Consider the following 15,166-nt stretch of genomic DNA (forward strand, 5'->3'; position numbering starts at 1 on the left):
ATCACAGTGAAGCAGGCAGAGGCAGTTTGCCACCATTGCCCTGGAAAAGAAGCCTGTGCTGTCCATTGCTGCAGCACAGCGCACTAATATTGCAAAATAAAACACATTTCTGAACTTGGGGAGAGTGGGCTTTTTAACCAAGGACCTGATTTGTGTGGCCTCTCTGTATCTGATAACTGTATCTGATACTGCTGGGTATCTCTGGATGCTGTGTGAGCTCTGCAATGAGGCCAGGGCTGCTGGCTGCTGGCTGGATCCATCGGTCTCCGGACCATGTGGCTGCAGAAGATGGCACTAAGAAAGCAAAACATAAGGCTGGGGGTCCTCAAACATTGCTGGCTCAGCACTGTTTTTTTTTCATTTTAAAAAGAAATCTATGAAATTACCAATGGGATATAATGAAATAATTTCCTTCTGGAGTGAAAACAAGGTGTGATGCATGCAGCGATGAAGCTAGGCTGCAATTTGGAGCATCAAGTCCTAAAACATGTGCTTAAGCTTTAATGGATATCTCCAAATTCATAACGTAATTTTTGCTACCAGCCAGTTAAAATATAATGTGTCCCCTTAGAGAACAGCACCGGGTAAAGTCATAATAAAGGCAGTGATTTCTTTTCTGCAGTATCATTTATCTGGGGATTAGAACTTGGGGATCCCACACCACTAAGGTCCTGAGCAGCCTTCCTTTGATGTATCACGTTCCTGCTAACAGAAACCAAACTGCTATACGTGCAGAGCTCTTACTTCCAACACACAACGTATAGAGGCACAAAAATAAGGCCTCCTCTTTAGGAGAGGCTTACTAACTTCTTCCAGGAACCTAAAGAGCCAAGTCATGGAAAAGGGGACGCAGCCAGTACCCCTGCAGAGAACGGCCACCGCTACTTATAGGGACACACTTCCTTCTTCTGGAATATACGTGCAGTTACATCTCAGCTCGTTGAAGCCCCTTCACATACGTTTTTGATACTTGGGCTGGATTTATTCACATATTGGCAGAGCCTGAGCAGTATGATGGATGTAGTGCTTAATAGATGGATCTGAAGACAAACCAGTAAGCAAGGAAGACTTTGGAAAGGCAACTAAAGGAAAGGCACTACGATGTTCTCACAAGTGCAACTGCGCCAGAATTTCATCTTGATGTTATTTATTCTCCATGACATTTTCTCAATTTTCAAATCAAAAAGACGCTGCCAAAAGCTAGCGCTGGAAGCTGAATCTGGTGTTAGAAACCAGGCTCTTTGCTTATATAACCAGAGTTGGGTGGGAAACGGTTTTCTCATCCTATAAAACTTTCAAAGGTCTCAAATCGTTCCCTGGCTCCGCCTTCGGGAATGGGGCCAGGTTTCACATGGAAAAAGAAAGGAGGAGACTTCAGGACAACAGGGGGGCTGCTGTGGAAGGGGCTCATTCCCAGGTTCAAACCCTGTTCTTTCTCCCCACAGTAGGTGAATGCCTTTAGCACCATCTCACTGCTTAGGATACCTTGCTAAGATGTGGGAGATCACGTCCAGATCTTGCTCTACATCTGAAATAACACTCCTCAGACTAGCCGTAATTCAGGGTGTTATTAGTCCCTCCTCCTCTTGCTCACCTGGACAAGCCAAGAAGTACATCCAAGAAATGAAAAATAAGAACCTGTTCAGGCTGGAATTGAACATTGCATCGAACAAGGTGTGCTCTCAGTAAAAGCTTCATTTTCCAAAAGTTGAATTTCTTTGCTTTAAAAAGCTTTGCTCTATTGTTGAGAAAGTTCCAAGCAGCTCTCATCATAAACTAAATCCTTGAGTGAAACATTTCATTTCATCTAGGAAGTGTTACAATGAAGGAAATCATCAGGGGACAGCCTGCTCTTCCAAAGATACGGGCATGCCTGGCTGTTGTCACCAGTAAGTGCTATTTTTGTCTGATACAATTTAAGGCGTAGTTTTTCTGATCATATTTTCAATTTGAACTTTGTCATCACGTAGCACGAAACACCATAAACACTAGATTGGCCTTCCCATACTTTTAAACCATTATTTCAGCTCTCGTTGTTTGTTAAATGATATTTACAAAGCTGGAAGCTGAGAAGTTCCTTGCTCTGGAGTTCTATTAAACTGAAATCTTCCCAAACACGGGGTACACAATGCCTGTAAGCAATCCGAATGCAAAAGGCGTGGATTCCTACAAGGGATGGGGAAAGTAACACCTAAATAAAGAGAACCATTCAACGTACATGTTTATGCCATTTCTGAAAGGGCTGAGAATGCAATTTCAGCAAGCTGAATGCCTCCACACTGAGAACCCAAGGCTTTTTTGCTGTTTCTATTAAATATCAAATGCCAAAAGTCACAAACTTGTATCATTTCCTCTCTTGCTTGCAAGAGAGCTTCAAAAGTAATTCACACTTGTATCATGCATGTTTTACCTCAACTGATCCCACATGCTAGAGCACGGATGGGGTCACGCAAGCAGGCAGCCTCACGTGCCAGCTGCACAGCCAGTGCTCCTTGTGCTCCTCCCCAATGTGCAAATGTGTAAAAAACTCTTGCAAGTTGGCAAGGAGAAATCACTTGCAAGCGACTCCACGCCAAACGTGGGTTCTGAGGACTGACATTCTTCTCTTTTGAACACAAAGCTGCTTCTGCCCCACTTAGCGCCAAAACAACAGCTTATCTCGTGCACCTCTTAGGAAAAATAAAGGACTTGGCCTGTAAGGCCTACGTTCCTAAAATAATTTGGAGAGTCTAGCTGGCTGGCTGCATACCAAAGAAACACAGTTATCGTGAGCTTTGTGACAACTTATTTTTTTTTAAAATATTAATTATGTGTTACAAGGCTTGAGCAATACCAGACGCAGATTGCAGAGCGTCGCCTCTCACAGCCTGCGGCCAGTGCTCGGTGCGCGCACGGCCCCATCCCCTCCTGCAGTGGGGTCAGGGCGCACTGAACCTCCCTATAAATGACAGTGGCTCATCTCCCTAAGTGCTGAAGCAGAATTATGAAAGAATTTGGTCAGATATTCTTTAGGTGGTACACCCAGCAGGCCTCCTGAAGCCTCTTCCAAGCTTTCTGCCGCCAGCCATCCTGCTCTCTCCTTCCCACCACAACCACTTCTCAAATCTCATTATTCAGCCTCATAAAACCAGCACCGTTCATGCTGCCTCCACTTCTGCCCTTCCATCCTGTGTCACGGCCCCATCCACCCTTTCTGGAACGCCAGGCTTGGCAGCAGAGCTGTGTGTCCCTACACCTCCAGGCTAAGCCACCCATTGCAGCTGACTGGTTCTCGGCCTGATTTGAAAGGGATTTGGCTCTGGCTGAGAAAAGCAAGGAAGAATTCCGGGCAATCAGGAAAAAAAAAAGGGAGATTTCCTCATATAGATCAGATCTACGAAAGCAGCTGCTGGAAGAAAAAGGGCGACACGTGTGTGCTAAAAGCAAAGTGGCTCTCCCCAGCACAGCGAGAAACAGGAGGGGGAGAGCCGCGTGAGAGCAGCAGGGGGAAGAGGGCAGAAAGGGCACAGAGTGGGGGAAACGTAAGGGACTGTGGGGCATCACCTGGAAGTGCAGAGGGGGAAAAGAGACTGAGCTTGGGAGGGGCAGAGGGCAGGCCAGGGGGGCAGGAGGTAACAGCCAGGAACAGGAGCAAGACCGGCAGGACAGCGCGCACATCGAAGGAGAAAGGGGCTGCAGATGGCTCAAGGGAAAGGAGTTATTTTTACTTAATAGGCCAGGCCAATTTTAAGCAGTTCTCTGGCACCACTATTTGTGAAAAATAATATCCTCCATCTAAGAGGCATTCCTCTGACATCATGCCTCTGGTGTGACACGTCTCAGCTTCCTTCTGCAGTGCCGGACAAGGAGGCATTGCATTTTAACCCTATTTCTGCACCTGGTAAGATTCCTCTCTTTTTGAGCCATACAAAATAGCTTCACGTAAATTCAGTGCCGTGCTTTTACCTGCCAGAAGGCCATCTGCCAGGCACAGCGCTGGTTGTAATAACGCAAATGCTGGGTTTTATTCACTGCACATGACCGTGCGCAGATGTGGAGACCCAGTTTATCAGGAACATTCGTTACTTTTACACAGCTGAGTTTGCCAGAAAATGCCCTCTGAAACTCATTCGTGTCGCAGGGCATCAGGGCTCTGAAGTAACAAAGCCTTCCACCTCTGCATAAGGTAGGAGGACTCCTGTTCTTTTTATACGCCCGCAGCAATGGCAGTGACGCTTTGGCTCGTGGCTTGAAGGATGGGGGAAGAGCCTCTGAAGTCAGCAGCAGTGCTCAGCACCAGCTGAGTGAGCTAATGCCATGGAAGCACAGCTCCCAAACCAGCTGCTCTGTGTAGGGTACAATCCATTAGTGCTGCCGAACTGGCTTTCAGGCTCATTTGTTTAAGTGCTGCTACCACGAGCAGCCAGACACAGCCAGAAAGCCAAGGAACAGAGCTGTTCAGTGGCTTATTTAAACCGTGTATCACATCCATTAAAAATCCTGGGTGAGTAACACAGAATACCTCCAGGGAAAACAGCAAAGGTGATCCTAACCAGAAGGGACACCTGGTTCGGGCTTCTTCCCTTGAGCTGAACCCATCTCACCTTGGGCTCTCTCACCTCCCGGGGGTGCTGGTGGCCCTCGCTGAGATGCAAAGGTCACCCAGGACATGTCTGTGACTCTGTATTTTTCCGTACCGGTGGGAACGCCTCTTGGTTTGTTTTGCTGAGGTGAAGGACCAGTGCTGGACAAGCAAGGTCACGCTCCAGCTGAGAGGCATCAGCCCAAGTTATACATTATCCGGGAACATTTGGAGACAGGAAAGCAGCACGGCAAGGACAGCAGTGTGGTGACTTGGCCATGCCGCTCACCAGCCCTGCTCAGAGGAAGTTAAGTCAAAGGGTATTGCAAGGGGTGAAAGAATAAATAGAAAAAAGGAAGAAAAAACACGGCACAACATGGCAGAGGTGCTGAGTGCTCTTTTGTATGGGATCTTAGCTTGAAAAACCCTGCTGTTCTTATTCACAACCTTTTTTTTTTTTTTTTTCAGTTTCACCTTCCAGTCATTCTGTGGTCCCAGGCAGTATGTTTACAAGCACCCAGTACCAGCACATGAGTTTAGCAGTTACACGAAGCTCTGTACTCAGCTGCCCGTGGCTAGCTCACCAGGAACCTGGCATGCACCTACTGCAAGGAAGGAGCCGAGCTGAAGCTTGACTCACTGGCACTGCTGAAGAACTGGCAGGCTGCTCTTTGTCAGAGGGCTGACTTGAAATACAGTCAGGAATCCTGTAAACTGATTTCCATAATACATGCGTACAGATTAAAACAAAAGGCTAACCAAACGCACCCTGCCAGAAATGCTAATGTTTTATTTGCAAGTGTCAAGATGGGTGTTGCAATTTGAGAAGCTTTATTCATGACTTCGGAGGGTTTGCCAGATCTGGCAAGACAATCCCTCTTGTTCTTCTTCCCTGCAGGCCTCTCTGTGCTACAAACTCCTACAGATGACAGGGGGTGGAAGGAAAATGGAAGGGGAACTTCCCCAGCAAGGATGGCTCTGCTGGGAGCTGGGGTCCCACAAACCACGACCAACAGGGCATTTCTCAGCTCCGCTGCCTCACCTCTTCTTCTGAGGCAGGAGAAGCCTACGAGTTAAAAGGAAAAAGGGGATTTTGCCAGCTCCATTCCTGAAAGCTAGATTGTTACCTTTAAAAAAAATAAATTAGGAAATTGATTCACAGAAATCTCTGCTAAGAAGCAATTAAAATTGCCATGTACTTCATATTTTCCTTGCGAGGAAATGGATGGCAAGTCATTTAGCACTCGATGCTTCTAGTTTCCTGGCACACTTCTTCATTCCTGTCTACACAACAGCACTCAACACGATGCCAACCACAACCCTGAATGCGACCCTGGAATGACAGCAAGAGTGAACTTTCCCTTTTGAAAATCTTCTCTCTGTCCACACCCAAACTTCTCACTGGGAGCTGGGAGAGGAGGGCAGCCAGAACAGACCTGGGTGATGTTACACGATGGCATCATTGTACCGCCAGTATTTTCTCTGCTAATCCTTCAAGGCAGTAATCACCCTGCTGCCGCTTACAAAACCTTAGTCAGACGGGCTGTTAGGAGGAGAAATGACAAAAGGAAGAGAGCAGCCTCAAGTTTAAGCTCCTTGCTTTCTTTCCTTCACTGCAAACCTTGAGGAGTGTCCAACCTTTCCTACCATGACCACTTTTCACATGACAAAAGGCTCCGTTTCCCATCAGAGGGGGACTGAGACACCACAAACCTCAGTGGTTGCCCACCAGCCTCTGGGAGGAAGAGAATTCTGCCTGCTTGTGATGTTTTTGTCCTCCTATGGTCCATGGCGAGCATAACGTCAGGTGACTCCTGAACAAGCTGGACACAGATTGTTTCCTTGCACAGCTTTTGCAGGACAAAAAAGTACACCTGATACCGGTTTTCTAAATTGGCTCATTTCTAAGCATTTTTCTTCTCCAATAGTTTGCCGATGGACACTGAACTAGAAATCACAGATAACTTCAATCTACTCTACGAATACAATAAAATAATGCTCTTTTCCAGCATGGCAAGGGAGCTGAAAAGACAGCCTGAGCAGCGCTCCTGCTAGGCAGCCTTCAGTCATTTATTTTTAAAATTAACGATTTGCTCATCTCTGACAACAAGAGCTAAAAGCAACCCTTGCCCCAACGAACTTACTGCATGAAAAATAGACAGAGAAGTACAACCCTGAGTAATCCAGAGGAGGAAAAGCAACTGTTCACCTTTCATTTCTGTCATCATAAACACACGGCTTCTGAGTTTGGGGTAAGTGACATTTTCAGCAGGAACGGAGTGGGTGAGAGGGACGGCGTGCTTCCCACTGGCGTTCTGGAGCCCGTGCCAACAATTACTTAAGCCTTTTAGTATATTATTAATCCACTTTCATAACGATCTGCGTTTCTGTCTCACAATGACCACAGCACAACCCCAGAACATCCTTCTCCCTTCAGTGTAAGCAGAGGTGGAGTATCTGTACGTGGCTTTCTCTGTCTCCTCACATATGTTTTGTATCTCCCAAAATATCCCTGACAATTGTGGTTGTCCGTCACTGTCAACGCTTTCTTCCCTGCTTCAGTTCTGCCTCCAGCCTTAATGCAACTACTGAACACACACGTCCAAGAACAATTTTTCCAACCAGACCAACCCAAGGGTCAGGCTTTCTGTCATTTCTTTGGGCTCTTTTTTCTGCAGCCAGTCAAACAAAAACTTTTTTAAGTAGGCCATTAGGAATTGTTTTTTTTTATTCCACAGCTACTGATACAGGAATATGGTCTTCTCTCCCTTTCTCCTGCAAGGGATATTCCTTTTTCTTTTTTAGATTAGACTTTGGGCAACCTTTAGTTTACCCATGTGAGGGTTTTCTGACACTGTCCCCCAGAAAGCCTGCTGCAGTGTGTGGCATCAGACACTCACATTAGGCAGCTAAATTATTTTAACTGACTAGCTTCACTATTGTCTACTAAGACCACTCAGTGTAGTAGCTCTTCTTAAGATTTCAACACCTTCAAAGCCTCAAATGAACAACAAATTTCCCTGATTTCTCAAAAGCAAGTTATAGACATGTGATTGAGTTTCTGAATGAGGTGATCCTGTGCAGCACAAAGAGCTCCCAACTGTTATTTTAATGGATTTTCAATTACGTTGCCAGGTCAGTAATCCTTTTGCTCCCAATGTCACTCAGAGACTTCAAAAACCACAGCTGGGTTGGAATAGTCAGTGTTTGTTTTATCTAGGAGGACATCATACGGCACAGCTCTTTCTAAGCAAATCAATTTATCTGCTGTTGACAGCAAGTATTCATCAGTGGCGATGCTGAGCTGTGCTACTCAGGAGGTTACTAAGAGTGCACTAGGCACACGACTTCCAGCTATCAATTTGACAAACATCCTAACCCATTTTATTTGCCTTTATTTCCCTTCCTGAGGCTGGATAATCCATCAAGCTTACTGTTTGTAACATGCTGTTCTGGAAAAGGGTCTGATGCAATGAAACCAAATTGTTGCTTTTGATCAAGTACCATCAGCAGGAACATGGAGCTGAAAAAAACACAACCAAAACAAAAAAGGTCCTACACTTCCAGTAAAAGGTCCCTTTGTGAGAGGAAGTGATGCTCTGAATCAGGATTTAAGCACATGCTTCATTTCAGTGCACAGCTTCATTAAGGACATACCTGGAAGACAACTGCTTTTTAGAACTGGGAACACCAACCACCTCCCCGTTACGTATCCTTCCAGCGTCAGACACCCAAGGACCATTAGCTGCATGGATCACTCTGCTATTAATAGGGAGGGAAACAGGCAGGCGGATGAGATGCTGATCTCCAAGGAGCCCAGCAAGGCTAACGGCAAAGCTGGGAATAGACCCAAGGTCTCTGAGTGCTGAATCAAGCCCTGCCGCTGCTGCTCTGACTCATCCCGTAACTGTTTGCTAAACACTGTGAAGCTTTTTAGAAGTTTTGCATGCTGTGTCAGCTACTCGAGTAAAAGAAGCGATTCCAAGAACACGAAGGTCAACTCATCAGCCTTGGCATCGATCTTTTTGGGAAGGCCTCGTGTTTGGAAGCCAGTGACAGTTATTTCTGGAATCTGTCTGCATTTATGGCAGTTGAGATTTATTGGGAGATCAACAATCCCACCAAAAATCTGTAACCGTGCTGCTAGCACAAGAGGTACTACATCTTCCTAACTCATTTGTTATGCTCTGACAGCAAAGCACGGGATTGGTTTCACAAAAACTTTCAGCTATGGGATGAATGGGGCTTTAGAGCCCTTTCCTAAAGGGGTGTGCAGCCAAGGTATTACAGGTATTGTAGGTATAACACCCCATTTTAACCTTACTTTTTGGCTATGAGCATTTTTTGTTATTTTCTTACTGGTCCAGCAACCAGAGATGCAAAAAAGCTTCAGTGCATCATCTGTGCGCTGGATGTGACGCACTGCTTGAAGAAGCCATCTCTCTTACCTTTTTCATGAGGAAACTGAAGCTAAAATTGTGTCCATTTATCAATTACGTATCCAGCAGGATTACAGAAGCACTCAGGGGAAGAAAGTCGAGATAGATGAGGCATTTTAAGCAGAGATAGCACGCTTACTGGCCTTTCTGGTAGTCTGTAATGCTGAAGATTTACAAGGAGCACGATGACTAATGTGTTCTGAATGGAAGCAGGCCTGGCCACTGCATTCCTTTCAAGAGCTCCATGTGGAAGAGAAGAAAATCAAGTCTTAATATTTATTTACACAGCTATCACACGCTCTCTGCTTTGCCATCTGGGTGCAGCAGAAAGCAGATAGGACAAGACAGTATCTGGTACAAAAAGCCAAGCAAAACACGTCCTGGCAGTAATTTAGAACAAAGACACTGCTAGATATTTTCCTCCCCATAGTAGGAGCAGGCAACAGGAAAGCATAAACTGCTCATATCCTCTCAAAATGCGTAGGAAGAGCAAGCTCCTCAGATTTCAAAGCAATATAATGGCACCTTCCCACTATCACAAAAGTAGGAGTGAGTCTCGGTAATACAATAAAGCTCAAGCTGGAAAGCTTACCAACAGTAAGCAATACTGCTGTACACAATCCACTCTTGTAACAGCAAACGATCCGTGTATTGCTCAAAAGGCTGTGATCTGTTTTGTAGACTTTCCCCCAAAACCATCCAAGTGCACCACCCAGCAGTAATGCTCACAGCCTGCTCCTTCACCTGCTGTATGCTACCTGCTCCTCTCAAAACAAAACACCGGTCACTTGGCAATTTCCTTTTCACTGCTGAAAAAAAACAACAATGATTCTGGTAGCTGTGTCATCTCGTTACACTTCCACCGGTGGAATGATAAAGTAGGATGGCTGGAAAAGATACACTCTCGGAGTTAAAAGCACATGTATCTGATATAATGGGAATTTCATTTTACAGAAATAACTTTCCTAGGGTGATAAAACTTGTTCCAGAAATTTATCCTCTGTACTCTCTCAGTAAGCTTTTGAACGTGCACATTTTCCAGTGCACAAAGCGATGCAAGACAGAAAGCCTTCCAAGTGAGTCCATTAAAACCAACAGGTTTCCAAGGCCTAAAAAAATCCCAAATGTTTCCGTACCTGTGAAGCGAGTCTCCGCATGGCCTCTTCCTGGCGCCGGCGCATTTCGGGAGTCCCGGGGCAGCTCCCGCTGGCGATCGAAGAGTGAGCAGACGGCGGCTGGGTTAAGGGCAGCTCTCGGTTTGCATCCACATCTGTCCCGAGGAAAGAGGTTATGAGTGGCTATGGGACAAGCACGACCCACGTTATTATTACCTACTACACAGATGACATTTTCTAGCAGTTCATTCATGGCAGTTACACTTTCCACGAGTATTTGTTCAGGACTTCAGGCAGTGGGACAAGGTGACACCAGCCAGCCAGGACAGAGGCTCCTGAAGAACTTCCTTTTGGAAGCAGCACGGGAAGGATTGCTAAGATAAAGCTTTAAATTTGTCTTATTCGTCTTCTCCACAGTACTTCCATTGATTTAAAGTAATCACAATAATTGAGTGAATTGTGCGTTCCTGAAAGCACGCTCTGTCTTCAAGTTTGGTGTATTTTAGTGCAGTGCTCCCTGGGCTCTGCAGTTCTGCCAATAGATCTTCCTTCGTTATGACCCATTGCTCGTTAATTTAGTTCAGAGTCCTTCTTCAGTGGAGAAAGACAATTTTTCTGAATTATGTACCCATTTTATAACATATAAAAATGGAGAGCCACAGCTAACATATCTATCTGGAGCCCATTAACGCTATCAGAGAGAAAGAAGCAGGAGTAGCACCAGGATCTGGAACAGGCTTGAAAGCAACTAATGAATTATACTGCAATCATCTCTGTCAAATTTAACTGTGTTTCTATTGCATTTCTTTAGCCTGGCAAAGAAGAAATCAGCTTTACCAGTACAAGAGTCTGTTCACCAGACCTTTGTGGTTAAGATTTTCAAACCACTCATTTTTACACCCATAGGTACTCAAACAGAGTATTATTGAATGACATAAAGACATGCAGTACTTGATGATGCCCAATTGCCGTTTTCTTTATTTCAGAAACGCTTTAAAAGCAACAGACTCTACTAGCAGAAGGTTGTCCTGGATAGATTGCAGCAATGCATCCTTGAGATTGACTTGAAATCATAACAGAAACAATGACCCATTTAATGGTAAACAGCAACGGAGGATGACTACTGCCTACATAATTAAATCCTGACTGTATTAGCAATGATGCACATTCTTGGTTTTGAGCATACACCACCCCCTTCACCTGCGTTGTTTTTTCTGTGCCAAGAATAAAAAGTTTGAGGCTTTATTTATTCCAGTTTGCTAATGCTGATAACACAACTGCTGTAGAATTGTCAGGTCACCTAATTAGCATTTATTATTAAACATAGATTTTAGTAAGCATTGTAGACTTTTCCAGCATGCGAAATTAGTAAAACAGTTATTATCTTCTATAGCTAGACTAGGACTTTTCAAGTCTTTAGGAAATAAAATCTGTTGATTGATTCTAGGGTCTCCACCCCAACAACTAACACCAAGGAATCATTTCACTTTCAACTTCATGGATACACCAGAGCATGAACTAAAATGAAGGTGACCAAGGATCTTTTTCTTCTGTGCATGAAAGGTACAGGGAGCTTTCTCAATATCCAAGCCTTTAGTCTGGAAACAGTTAAGTACAGTAGACTGCTAATCTCCACAATCCCTCTAAGCAGGCTGGGGAGACATGCAGTTGGTGCACTGCAGAGTTACAGTTAAAATATAGAAACAAGCCCTGCCTTTCACTACACATTGTTCATTTAGCTCTGACAAGTGACACTACTCAACATGCCAGCATTCGGTGACATTTCAGATATTTCTACATGGCTAAGAGTGCTGGATTCCAGTAAACAGATTCGACTACAGTTTTTCTGAGATACAGTGACCTAGATCCTTAAAGATACCTTTAGGTATCTAACTCAGTATTTTTAGTCCTGTCTTATCCACTTACTGGGAGCAGAGTGATTTTAAAATGTTGTCATCCCCACCTGCAAACATGTCAGGGCAGAGTGATGTGAACTGGAGGGGACCCACAGGAGGCAGAGCTAGCCTCGCTGCCAAGCCCACACGGGCTTGTGACCTACCCTAAACTTTTATACCAAGACAAACTGAGATAAACCAACTGTATGGGAAGGAGAATGCATCAGGAGGGATTTGTATTAAAATAATTTGAGCAATTAAAACTAGAGCCTTCCTGATCAGAGACAATCTGTGATGTTTCTAAGCCAGGGAAAGCAGAGAAATTATCCTGACTCTTCAAACCATAGCTTTGGAGCACAAGTAGTATAAATAATGCTGGCAGGTGCTTCCTTCGCTTGGCAACAAAGGTTTAACTGAGTTCTTGGGTCTGAAGAGGAAAGGGATCTTTGCAGCAAAAACATTAGAAAAGTTGATGGAAAAGGTCTGTGAGTTTGGAAGACGTGCATGCTGTTGAACTTACGTTTCGGGGAGGCGTGCGGGCTATCTGAAGCGATCTGTCTCATCCGAGTGCCGTGGCAGCTGAGCGCAACCAGCCTGGAGATGATGGCCGTCTTCCCAAAGCCTATGTTGCCAACGATCACCACTCCTCGGTTAACGCTGGCGTTGGAGCTCTGCAGCTGAGCATCGATCTCGTGGAACACCCAGTCGCGGCCAACGAAGACGGACTCGGTGGTGATGCTGGGAACCTCGAAGAGCAGTGGTTTCAGAGAGATGTCAGGGGGTCGGTAAGGTGCAAAGCGTACTGTAAGGAAACACAGGGACAGAATGTAAGCGTTCATGGCACCAGAGTAAAACCATAGATCTGAAGCCGCTATTTAATCTTCCTTAGGAATCTTTTCATCGCAAAAGGTGAAAAGAATACAAGCTTGTTTATTGCCCACAGGTTTGCTGTTAAAAGTATTGGCTCTTTCCCAGCATTTTCCATCAAAGGAGTTCAGGGAATTTTACAGGAGAAAGTAGTTTACAACTGGGGAAAGTGGAGCTGGAGAAATGAAATTTCTTGTTCAAGGTCACCATAATTAAAGGCCCTGCCACAGGGCAGAAAGCTCTGCAAGGCAGCTGTCCCCGTCCCCTTGTGACACAGAACTGCATGCCCAACGTCACCTGTTCAATACAACGAGCACAAAAATCCTACAAGCGGTCAATCAACCTAAGCAAAGTTATCTCAACTCTTCCCCCATCTATAAATAAAACCGTAATTTTCCTGTATGACAATTAGAACATTTATCTTTTCATGAGGAAAATCCCAAATTTAACTCCATCTCCTTACGCAGAAAATGTTTTAAAAAGGCAGACTGATTTTAAAGCTCTACTGGCAGGCTTCACCATCTGCAGCACTGGTAATTGGCAAAAATTAAAGCGGCACAAGTCAATATAAATAGAAATACAGCTTCAAATATTTGCTTATGGCACCTCTTAATACAGAAAAACCCTTCCACCTACTCCTACAGTAGCCCCATCGAGCTCTGCCCAAGCAGATCTACCTGTCACATCCCAGGCAGGGAAGAGTTATATCAGGGCAGGAGCCTGGTGAAATTGGGCTATGCATGATCCCAATTTAGATACATTTAAGTGCATTTTGCTTCACGTGGGAGATGCAAAAGCAAACCCTAAGCAGTGTTACAGGCATTTTGTATCTTGTATCTTGGGATGCTATAGGCTCCCAGAGCCTCCTGAAAATCAAGGCAGCCAGAGACAGCTGCCCTCGAGTCGGCAGGTCTGCTTACCCTAGCTCCTCTTTCTTCACGTTTTTCTGTCCGTGCCAGGCTGGAATACATCTCTCAGCCTCTAAAACTGGAATTATATGATGTCAAGAAATAAAAGATATGACAATTTGCTGAAACATGAAACATATGTGAGATGGAGAGCTGTGACTTCACTTTAATCTATATGAGCATCCTTTTCTGGTAGCTTCCCAATGGCTTCGCATCAGAAAGGTTACAAATCCCAAGCCACCTTCATTACACCAGCAAACCCAGATTCCTAGCAGAAGATATGCCATATCCCACTGCAGGCTACAGCCACACCAGCAATGCAGTAATTGCTACCTTTTGTACAGAGAATCAATTACAGAAGAGCAAAAAAAAAAAACGAGGGAAAGGTATTGACAGTAATGATCCCTTGTCTCCCAATTAGGACGGAGGTCAGGACACCTCTGCCTTTTTGATCATTTCTAGAGTTTTCACATTTGCACATCTTCTCCTTTAATCCAAGACCTTGTTCCCCTACAGAAAACACAATTTACAAGGTGTACCTGGCTGTTTGGCCTGGGGGCACCCAGGCACCAAGGACGTTTGCTAAGACCCCCTGAAGAGCAGACTTAGGGCTAAGGAGCCTAAACAGAGGCTTCATCCCTCACACCCCAACTTACTGCTTTCTTTTATGTCTGGTAGCGTTATAACATATCCCAAATTACAACCTGATACAATACTGACCACAGAAAATGCTGCACGTTGTTGGTATTTCACAGGAAGCACCGAGATGTTATTTTTGAATCCTCAGAAAATAACATCACAAGTCAGAGCTAAAAGCTTTATTTCTATCCTGCTGGTCCCCCATCCTGACTTCTAACCTAAGGAGCCTCCATGTTGTGTACTACGGCCCTGCACCACGTCCTTTTGCCACAGAAGACAAAAAATAAGCATTTCTTATCTTATTCAGGAGGACGAGCTCGTTTGCTGTGTCCCCCTGCCTTTGCCTTTCCAGCCTCACCTTCGGAGCCTTGAGGGAGGCACAAGGATGCTCCAAGGGGCACGGCTGCCCGGCAGCCCGGTCTGTGCTACTGGTGTGTGTCAAAAATGTGAAGCCATTCAAAGCAGACAGGTCAGCATCACTCCTCAGGAACGTAACTTACCTAGAAGATGATTTCCCCTCCCCTGAAGACTTCAGGGATTTGCGGGGATTGCTGTGTGCTTCCTGCCACTGAAATGCTCAACTCTACGGTTTGGATTTATTCCACCTTTGGGTTATAATAAAACGCAAAACTAAGACCAAAGCAGCCTCAAAAACTCTTCAGGAACATTTGGGGGTGGAGGGAGAAGGTATCTGCCGTTCTTTCCATTTGGCACAAGCTATCTAGGGAACGCACACCTACAA

General features: G+C 45.1%; 1 protein-coding gene across 13 annotated transcripts in view; it reads right to left on the reverse strand.

The window, feature by feature from the left end:
• TANC2 (tetratricopeptide repeat, ankyrin repeat and coiled-coil containing 2) overlaps positions 1–15,166 on the reverse strand; it is a 280,077-nt gene that overhangs the window by 57,680 nt on the left and 207,231 nt on the right. For all 13 annotated transcript variants that reach the window (XM_032202931.1, XM_032202934.1, XM_032202941.1 and 10 more), the window contains 2 exons: positions 12,531–12,812; positions 10,137–10,270 (listed from right to left, as the gene is read on the reverse strand). In XM_032202931.1, the coding sequence (XP_032058822.1) occupies positions 10,137–10,270; positions 12,531–12,812 (416 nt within the window). The remainder of the gene's footprint in view (positions 1–10,136; positions 10,271–12,530; positions 12,813–15,166) is intronic.

This window comes from Aythya fuligula, chromosome 24 (assembly GCF_009819795.1).
Source record: "Aythya fuligula isolate bAytFul2 chromosome 24, bAytFul2.pri, whole genome shotgun sequence".
Classification (NCBI taxonomy): domain Eukaryota; kingdom Metazoa; phylum Chordata; class Aves; order Anseriformes; family Anatidae; genus Aythya; species Aythya fuligula.